At 35.9% G+C, this 10,956-nt stretch overlaps 1 protein-coding gene and 1 long non-coding RNA gene across 2 annotated transcripts in view; one reads left to right on the top strand and one right to left on the bottom strand.

The window, feature by feature from the left end:
- Positions 1-592: 592 nt before the first annotated feature.
- The window catches only part of LOC130218509 (uncharacterized), a 25,383-nt gene continuing 15,019 nt past the window's right edge, over positions 593-10,956 (top strand). Inside the window, exons 1-3 of the long non-coding RNA XR_008835953.1 lie at positions 593-638; positions 2,333-2,504; positions 3,298-3,441. This is a non-coding gene — a long non-coding RNA (uncharacterized LOC130218509). The remainder of the gene's footprint in view (positions 639-2,332; positions 2,505-3,297; positions 3,442-10,956) is intronic.
- tubb6 (tubulin, beta 6 class V) overlaps positions 9,179-10,956 on the bottom strand; it is a 9,123-nt gene continuing 7,345 nt past the window's right edge. The window contains exon 4 of the mRNA XM_056450709.1: positions 9,179-10,368. Within this exon, the coding sequence (XP_056306684.1) occupies positions 9,302-10,368 (1,067 nt within the window). The 3' untranslated portion in view covers positions 9,179-9,301. The remainder of the gene's footprint in view (positions 10,369-10,956) is intronic.

Raw genomic sequence — 10,956 nt, 5'->3', positions numbered from 1 at the left:
TTTTATATATATATATATATATATATATATATATATATATATATATATATATATATATATATATATATATATATATATATATATTAAAAAAGACACATTATCCCTTCACCGGACGTTTATCAGTGTGATCTATCCAGAAAACAGGACATCAGCATCTTCAAAAACTACACTTAATTTGGGTAGAACGTAACTTCACAAGAAAAATACATACATTATTTGAATAATATTTGTCCTTGTCTTGTTTCATAAAATTAGGACAACCAAATAAGATATCTTTGTAAAGTAAAGACTGAACAGCATGTATAAAAATACAAAATAACCCCTTTTAAAAATACAAATATCCTTCCAGAATATATTAGTATATTTTTACAGGTATATATCGTAGACTGTGTGGTAAATATACACAAAAGCCATGTCTCGTGTCAGCAGTAGGGGGAGCTGGAGAGACGTCACGGCAGGAGAAGAACAGAGGAGAGGAGAGGTAGAGATTTTCTCTTCAGGCTCATTATCCATTATAAACAAAGACAAAAGCTTCCTCTAACGTTACTTTAAATTGTCTTTGGGGAAATACATGAAATATGAAATACAAAAAAAAAATCACGGGGAGACGCACTCTGTTCAGCAGGTGTCTTGATATCGTAAGTCATTTTTCGTTTCTTATTTTATATTATTTAACGTTATTATTAATGTTTGAAGTGGATAATAAAGCTGCTAATGACTGAAATACCACATAAAATATTTAACTGAAAAGCGAGGTCTTTGAAGATTAGCAAGAGTTAATTTTGGAGGAAAATACATTTAATCCCTTCACCAAAAGTCCCAATATCGGCTATTTAAAGTTATTTTATATCAACAGAAATCATAATAGCAGCATGTAAAATGTCTACGGTTTTAATTAACCGTTGGTAAACATAAAATGGCGGTTTGTTTTGCTGTGGCGACCCGTGATAAAGCATGATGGTGTGATAAAGTAAAAGATAGAGGATACACAGAGTAACGTTACACATTTGTGTGTAAAATCGAAACTCTATAATGGTCTGATTTATTAAAATGAATAAAATAAGAGGTTGTCATACTTAATTTAAATAACTAAAAACGTATTGATGACAAGTTAGCAAAACCTAATGGTTTGAAGATATACTGGCAAAGTATAGTTAAAATGTCTGAAATCTTGTTTTTTATATCATTTTGATGTGTAAACTATTGATTACCTTAATGTACATCATTATAAAAATGTAATTTAGTCATTTATTTGCTCTGGTGGAAAAACTAAAAATATAAAGCTTTTTTGTGTGTTTTTTATTCATTTATTCATTCGTTCATTTTCTTTTCGGCTTGGTCCCTTTATTAATCAGGGGTCGCCACAGCAGAACGAAACGTCTACTTATCCAGCACATGTTTTACACAGGGGATGCCCTTCCAGCTGTAACCCATCACAGGGAAACACCCATACACTCTCATTCACACACATAAACTACAGACAAATTAACTTGCCCAATTCATCAATAGCGCATGTCTTTGAACTTGTGGGGCAAACCGGAGCACCCAGAGGAAACCCTTTTAGTGGTTTTTGAAAAGTGTTATTGACTATATTGACGTAATCTGCACAAAATATGTGACATTAAGCAACTCCATACCTTTTTATAAAAAATATTATTGAATTATAAAATATAATTTCATCCCATATCACAGTTTGTCAAGAACCACTGGCTATGACAGTCAAAGTGATGCATATTGTACGGGCGAGGCACATATTCAAGCAAGAATTTGATTAGATAGAAAATCTGATGTAGCATATTTCTTCTAAATGAACATTTTGCCATTGTTTAGGAGCACACTAGCATACAGTTAACCTTAAAACTAACATTCTTATAATAAATTGTAATAAAATTGACTGATTGATCTCATGGAGACTTAAAGCTCTAAGGAAAACTTTACTTTTTCACTAATTGGCACTGCACAATGTCTGAGGACTTTATTATTTGTTGCTGGACTAATACTGTGTTTCTAAATATTTTGTAATTACTCACCTTCATCTGCATGCACAAATAAGTGCATTATTGTAGAAGTTGACAGTGATTTTTCTACAAAGGAATAATTTTGTGATAGTATTGCTTCATAATATGATGAAAAAATCTCTTACATGTCTAAAAATAAAGAAAAATGTGAGCATCCTATGATCTGTGCAACAGGTAAATCCAAAGCACATCATCTGGTCAGATGGGTTCTTCAGGCTTCAGTGTTTGGACCACTCCTCTTTTTAATTTACACCTAATCAGTTGCTTCTACCATGATGATTCTGATGACACATGATTTGTATTTTACCTACTAGATCATCCGATGGTAGCTGCTCAGATCTCAGACTGCCAGAAGCACATCTCAGCATTGATGAATCCTGCCAAAGACTGAGCTCCTCATCGTCCCTGAAGTTTCCAACATTCTTCAAAACCATAAATGTGTTCAACAGAACAAAAAAAGTCAAACTGGATTGGAACAAGTGGAGGGTGAGTTTTCATTTCTAGGTTGAAATATGCCTTTAATAGGTTTAACAAAGGTAAAATATCCTTGCTGCTTGCACATACAACATGACAGGTGGAGAAAACTGCTCAGTGGTTGAAACAGTTGCTCAGAATAAACCTACCCATGTAAATGAACCTTTAAGTCTGAAGACAGTAAATATAAAAACAGGGTATCCGCGGGGTCTTAAAAAGTCTTAAAATATCTTAAATTTCAAAAATCTAATTTTAGGCCTTAAAAAGTATTAAATTCACTGCAATATTGACTTGTATATCTTAAATCTTTTTAAATGGGTCTTAATTTTCCTTTGTTTATATAAAGCTACCCAATCGATCCCAAACACACATTCAATCACCAGCAACACATCTCAATAAAACTTTAGCAAAACTATTCATTACTAATATTATAAGAGCTGTGTATACATTTAGTTTTTAAAGAGTTTTTTTTTAAAGTTATGTATGTATACAACTAAAGTCTGCCTGTTTTGACACATTATTCAAAATATGTGGCTGAGAAATTAGCCTTTAGGTTTTCGTTTTAGCATTTAGCCCTGTAGAAGTCTGAAATTTCAATCTTCATGGTCTTAAAAAGGCCTTAAAGTCTTGCATTTGGTTTGGTGAAACCTGCAGATACCCTGTAGAAGCATAACCTGCTTTCCGAATTTGAAATGTTAATTATTTGCATCACAAAACATCATATTGTTTACTTTTACATTTGTAGTGAGTTGAAGACAAAATAAGCAGTTTAGCCATGCAATCATATCGAATACTCTTTATTAAGTACTCAGACTGCCTGAAGCACATCTCAGCATTGATAAAGCCCAGCAAAGACTGACCTCCTCATCTTCCCTGAAGTTTCCAACATTCTTCAAAAGCATAAATGTGTTCAACAGATGAAAGTCTAACTGGTTTGGAACAAGTGGAGGTGAGTTTTCTTTTCTTTTTTTAATTTTTGGGTGCACAATGCTTTTAATAGGTTTAACAAAGGTAAAATGTCCTTGCTGCTTGCACTTATAACATGACAGGTGGAGTGGTGGAAATATTTGTTCTGAATAAATATACCATCCATGTAAACAAACCGTTTAGTCTGAAGTTGGAGTAAATATTAAGAGGTATATAGCCTACTTTCTGAAACTTTAATTTTAATTATTTGCATTACAAAACATCATATTTTTTTACTTTTACATTTGAAATGACAAAATAGGTCTTTCAAGAACCAGGCGATCATATCGAAGACTTCTTAACTTCTCAAAACATGTTGCATTTTTGTTTCTCATGATCTGTCCAGGGGATGTCAGCATTGCTAACTTTATCAGATGAATATGTAAAGATCGAGCTGTTTTGGGCACTTTCAAATTGGGGTTGGGAGCAAATATTTTACTTGAAGATCCATCTGTCCATCTATTTCTAAATTGATATCAATTATCTGATTATTATTGTTACTGATTGTTGCAGTAATTGATCATTTCACAATGATGGCAAGCTTTTAGCTCAAAATATTCCCATGTTTAGATGTTGTTATTGCACTGTTGCTAGTAGCTTTGTAATAATAATCTATTCTGTCAGAAGACATTCGTAGTAATGGATAATTTCAGCATTTTAACCTTGCAAATTTTTCAACATACATTAAAACCTTATAATCAAAAGTCAACCAATAGTTTTATGTAACTTTAATATATTTAACAAACTCCACATTAGTAAGAAATATTAACTGTGAACTAGGAATGCAAAGGATGCAAAAGTTTGATCTGCATTTCCTGAAATACAGTCTTTTATTTGATGAAATACACTCTTATCCCACATATATTATACTATATGGCAAGCCATAGTAGGCTAAAATGTTACTAGTAAAAACTGATTTAGAGTTATCTTTTCTTTACAAAAACAATACAATAACTGATAATTTTAACATATTTTTATTTTTGATATTTTAATGTAATATTTGAATCTAAATATGAGCTAAGATCGCAATTTACTTACTAACATATACCCCTCTCAATGACAAACATCCCAAACTAATCACAATAATAAAAAATATGTTAAAAAATGTATTTATTCCAAAAATGTCAAATGTTAAAACAATTATAAAATGACAAATTACTGTAACCTATTTTAAAGTAGAAAAGATATCTAAAATTTAATTCTTACTAGTAAAAATCCAACATTTTAAGCCTAAAGGGTTTTCCATATAGCATAATATATATGAGATGAATAGGAGAGTCTGTAGTGTGTCTAGTTTGCTGATAGGGTCTGTGTAAACAAGTTAAAAAGAGCCATAAATATGAGATGAAGTCAAATATGTGGTTCGTTTGGAAACATGAATCTGTGCCAGCCTTCCAGCATGTTCATGATACCACTTAATGGTACATTAAAAACAATGTCTTATAAATATTTATGCATAGGAGCTATACGTATTTTAACCACATATTAGAGTTTGAAATACATCTAAGCATGACTATAGTTGGTTTAAACAAATGAGATGAGCAGATTCCAGGTCCGTTTTCAGAGCCTTATTGGGACTGCAGTGACTCCTGCATGCTTGCAAAGTGAGTTAATGAAACTGGGGCATGTTTTAAAGAGGCCTATTATGCAAAAATACTGTGTTTAGGCACAGTTGTGTGGCAACAGTGTGTGGATAGAGCAAGCATCTAATGGTAAAAGTTAATTAATTCCAATTTTTTATAATCAGACTTGATTAAAACAGCAGAAACACTTTGATTGACATTCTTCCTTTGTACGTGTCATCAGAGGGGGAAAGCCTAACTCATTTGTGAGGATCTCTCACTCATTAGCATTAACAGCCCTGAGTGAGAAGCAGCCGTCTGCCATTAGGATTTGAAAGTGGCAGTCGTTAAAATGACATCATTTGGGTCAAAGCCTTAAAGAATCCGTTTCAAAGTGTTATAAATCATTAGTTGTGGGGTATTTTGAGCTGAAACTTCACTTACACACTCTTAGGGACACCAGAGATTTGACCCAGTCGTCGTGACCCAGTTATTTCTCTCAGCTGATTTGAGCGCAGCTGTTAAACATACCAGAGTCAGACATGGAAACAACTGTGTCCACAGCTGCACTGGCCTTTCATGATCCAGCAATTATATGACTGTTTCAAAATATATTGCACATGAAGCTTTCCGTGTTTTTGATCTCCAGATTTTGTTTTGTGTTTACCTTATGACTAAAGTTGTTGCACGTCTGCTGGTTTTCACCTCAAAATGAGTGAGTTTGAGCCGCTTGTACATTAAGGTAGCATTTAGAAAAAACTAAACACCAACAAAGAAACTCGACACAGAGGAACATAAAAACCTACTGCCAGCTAGTGTTTCTGAAGTGTTATTGCAGAGCAACACAAACAGCACGCAGAAGTATAAATGCACAGCAACATGCAAGGCAGGCGCCGCGGGTCACGCTGATCACTCAACGCAGAAGTATAAACCAGGCTTAATACACATATATAAAAACATTATTTTATTTAATATGTATAAAAAAATAACGTTAAATTAATAATAATAGTTGTCAAATATTTTGTTTTATTTATTTAAAATGTATTTCAACTATTTAACAGCAGATGAAATGGAAATTAAGTTGTTGCAAACTGACTAAATGTACAATTTAATAATTAGTAATCTTTTTCATTTATTTCAAAATCAAAACATTAATTTCTAAAATGATATAGCAAACACAAACCACAAAATCATGAAGATACAAATAATTTGAAGCTTCTTTTTTGAGTTTTTATTCATTATAACTTTCAATAGCATACAAATATTAACTAATAAATACATATTATAGAATATTTCAGACTTTTTAATAGTAGAAAAAATATTGTGTGCAAAATCTGTCACTTTAAGGTATTAAACAAACCTTTAACAATGACTTTTAATGCAAGAAACTTCTAATTTGATGCATATTAAAAGTTTTTAAGGTAGTAGTTGGGTTATTTGGTAGGATTAAGAATGTAGAATAAGATCATGCAGAATATGTACTTATTAATTACTAATAACTAGCCAATATCTTAATAAGAGGCAGGTAAAAAAACACTTAATAATAGTGAGAACTGGTCCCTATTCTTAAGTGTTACCACATGATCTTTATAAAATTACATTATTACTTTATAAAAAAAAAACTACAATTCACTACGTTATTAAATTTATTGAATCTTTATTGAATAAAATTTAGCATTTTAATTGTTAAATAGTAATAATTATATAGTACTAAATAGTTAATAATTTATAATAGTCATTCTTGTCAATTCCTTTATTTATAATTTGACAAATACCCATCCTAATAAGTAACTAAGTAAATAAATACTATATAAATAATGTGGGGCAGCACAATTGCCTCACAGAAAGAAGTCGCTGGTTCAAGCCTCGGCTGGGTCAGTTGGCATTTCTGTGTGGAGTTTGTATATTCTCGCCGTGTTCATGTGGGTTTCCTCTGGGTGCTCCGATTTCCCCGGATAATTGGAGAACTGAATAAGCTAAATTCTCCATAGTGTATATGTGTGAATGCAAGAGTGTATGGGTGTTCCCCAGTGTTGGGTTGCGGCTGGTAGGGCATCAGCTGCTTAAAACATTTGCTGGATAAGTTGGCGGTTCATTCCGCTGTGGCGACTCCGGATTAATAAAGGGACAAAGCTGAAAAGATGAATGAATGAATAATGTGGAGCAATGTATCCCATCCACCACAACACATCAGTTTAAATATGACTCCTGCTACAGTATGACTGTCTGATGGTCAGAAAGTCCAGCTGAAGGTCTTTGTGTTTGTTGAATGGTTGTGTTGAGACTGGATTCCTCCATTGTCCTCTATTGGAGATCAGCTGGATCAGCAGCTCTTCACAATAATAGGAGCAGGATTTGTGTCTAGAGCCTCAACAAGAGCCTGTGCTTTACAGAACACAAGCGGATATCAACAAAACGTGTTTTTCAGAGCGATGGGCTCTAAACTGTGCTGTCCAGGCAAACACTTGGTCAGATCTCTCAGACTTTAGCAGGAATATACTCAACATAAAGCGGGAAATATTTTGTTAAAAGCTCAGACAAACTATCAAGCTTTGGACAATAAATGACTTGCCTGAGTTGAATCTATGAGATTGTTGTCAAGCTGTTTAATTCACACATTTCCACAGATGAAGCCGTCATTGAGCTTGAAATATCCATTCATGTTTATTCTGTAATTGAACTAGTAGTATAAAGGAAGGAATGATGATATTGACTTGTGGTGCCACATTATTTATTGTTTGCATTTGTTCAAGAATTGGACAGGATTATATGCACAGGGACTTTTCATTTTGAATAAGCCAGCTCAGGTGCTTTCTGTGAACTGTCATGCCATGATAAACTCATTACCTTTAAGATTTGTTCGTTTAAAATCAGTGATCTTCACTAACTGATTAATTGATATACGATATAAAGTGGGTCTCACACAGGACAAGAAGCACCACATTAAATTACATTATTCTGCGCCATGTCTTTTAAAATATTAACAAAGTTATTGTACCACAGTAGTCTCTATGATGGCCGGCTGCTCTCGACAGTGCTTGCCTTTAAACAGCCTTACGCTTGACAACTAAAAGAATGCTTAAGTCTATGTAAAATGATTTAATTTATTAATTCATTTTCCTTCGGCTTAGTCTTTTATTTATCAGGGGTTGACACAGCAGAATGAAGCGAACCCTCCAGCTGCAACCCATTACTGGGAAGCACCCATATACTCTGGCATTCACACACGCACTCATACACTACGGCCAATTTAGTTAATCAAATTCACACACACAGAAATGCCAACTGACCCAGCTGGGACTCAAACCAGCGACCTTCTTGCTGTGTTAACCATTGAGCCACAGTGACACCCTTAACTGATTTTAGTTTAATTAAGTTACATAATCGTTCTGTAAAAGGAACCATATGAAAAAATAGTCACATAAATGTTTCACTGGAAGTTTATCGGTGGCTGAAAAACATTTGCCGTGCATATAGCCCATTGAAGAGGATGTATGATATATAAAAGGACAAGTGAAGGTTTGAAACAGCATAAACTAAAATGTATGAGTGAATGCATTTAGTAAGCACTTATAATGTGCATTAAATTGTGTCTTAAACATCAGATAAGGGTGCGCGTTTACTATGGACAATACTATGCTTGCTTGCAATACGTCGTACTGGACTAAGTAAAGTTAGCATTCCTCCAGATACTACTGCGCCATTAAAGGGAATGTAAAATAAGTCTCTGATGTCCCAGGAGTGTGTATGTGAAGCTTCAGCTCACACTAATGTTTTATAACTCGTTGAAACTTCCCCTTTTTGTGCATTGATGTGCCATTTTGGCGACTGTCGCTTTAAATTCAAATGAGATGAAATGAGGGCAGAGCTACAAATGCCTTTGTGTCAGCATAGTGGCAGATTCAAAAACAAGACTAACATCCTATGCTAATGAGGGAGAGATGGTCACTAATGGGCGGGGCTTTCCCTCTCTGATGACACGTATAAATTGAGAATGTCAATCAAAGTGTTTCTGCAGACTGTTTTTATCAAGTGCGGTTGTAAACAATGGAATTATTAAATGTTGCCACACAACTATGTTAAACCACTTATAAAAGTGATGCATAATAGGTCCCCTTTTAATTATAATACTCAAAAATATTCTCTGTACACAGTACAAACATCTACTGGATGGTCCTCAGAAAGCATTTATTGCAAACAAGCTTTGTTTACAAGGACTTCACAAAAAAAAAGTGAAAAACAGCTTAAAAAACACTCACAGCACTAAAACAAATCTGTCTTTCACTCGTTCACTTCTTCCTCATCATCATCATCAAATGCTTCCTCGCCAATACTGCATGTGGCCTCCTGGTACTGCTGATACTCGGACACCAGGTCATTCATATTACTCTCGGCCTCAGTGAACTCCATCTCATCCATTCCTTCTCCAGTGAACCAATGCAGGAAGGCCTTGCGCTTAAACATAGCCGAAAATTGCTCGGAAATGCGCTTGAAGAGTTCCTGGATGGCGGTGCTGTTGCCGATAAAAGTGGAAGCCATTTTAAGTCCCCTTGGGGGAATGTCACACACCGCCACTTTGACGTTGTTGGGGATCCACTCCACAAAATAGCTGCTGTTTTTGTTCTGAATGGCCAACATTTGCTCGTCGACTTCTTTCATGGACATCGGCCCGCGAAATACAGTGGCGACTGTAAGATAACGGCCTAACCGTGGGTCGCAGGCGGCCATCATGTTCCTGGCGTCAAACATCTGCTGGGTGAGTTCCGGCACGGTGAGGGCACGATACTGCTGGCTTCCTCTTGCGGTCAGTGGAGCGAAGCCAGGCATGAAGAAGTGGAGGCGCGGGAAAGGCACCATGTTGACTGCTAATTTGCGCAGATCTGCGTTCAGCTGGCCGGGGAACCGTAGCGAAGTAGTGACGCCGCTCATCGTTGCGGACACCAAGTGATTGAGATCTCCGTATGTGGGTGTGGTCAGCTTGAGCGTGCGGAAGCAGATGTCATAAAGTGCCTCGTTATCAATACAGTACGTTTCATCAGTGTTTTCCACCAGCTGATGCACAGAGAGCGTGGCGTTGTACGGCTCCACCACCGTATCAGACACTTTTGGTGAAGGCATGACGCTGAATGTGTTCATGATGCGGTCCGGGTATTCCTCTCGGATCTTGCTGATTAGAAGCGTTCCCATTCCGGATCCAGTTCCTCCGCCGAGGGAGTGTGTGAGCTGGAAGCCTTGCAGACAGTCGCAATACTCGCACTCTTTTCTGACGATATCCAGCACTGAGTCCACCAGCTCGGCTCCTTCAGTGTAGTGGCCCTTGGCCCAGTTGTTCCCTGCACCTGTCTGTCCTGCAAAAGCAATACAATGAGGATTAGTTTGCGATGAAAATGAAATACAATCTTCTTAACCGCTCTCTAGAGTGAACCGTGCAGCAATTGTGCAGCATTCATCATAGCCTCTGACATACTGCATGCCCATTTATGTTCATTCTTGGGATGCGTTCCAGCCAGTTTGTTTGGGGGAAAGATTAACTGAGGGATTCTTGCACTTGAACTGGTGTTCTAACATTGTTCTTTGGATATTTGTGGTGTCAATGACTGGACAAACACAGCGTGTGACCTGTTTACATAAAGATTTTATACACATTATTGTTCAACTAGGCAATCATAGAGCTGCAACTCAATGCATTTAGGCATGTAGACATGCTCAAGATGATCTGCTGAAGGTCAAACCGAGCATGGGGAGGAAATGTAATTAGTGATTCTGAACATGTCTCGGTTGTTGGTGCCGAACGGGCAGTATTTCTGAAATTTCATGCAGTGTTTCCTCTAGGATTTTTTCCACCTGTGGCGGCAGACTTTTTTTTTTTTACAGATCTACCAACTTCATGTGGCGTTATTTCATTGACAAATGTCGTGAGCGCAGTATTAAGTCTA

This window comes from Danio aesculapii, chromosome 24 (genome assembly GCF_903798145.1).
Source record: "Danio aesculapii chromosome 24, fDanAes4.1, whole genome shotgun sequence".
In the NCBI taxonomy this organism is placed as follows: domain Eukaryota; kingdom Metazoa; phylum Chordata; class Actinopteri; order Cypriniformes; family Danionidae; genus Danio; species Danio aesculapii.
Note: the sequence above shows the minus strand (reverse complement) of the source record. Positions and strands in the feature narration are given on the sequence as shown.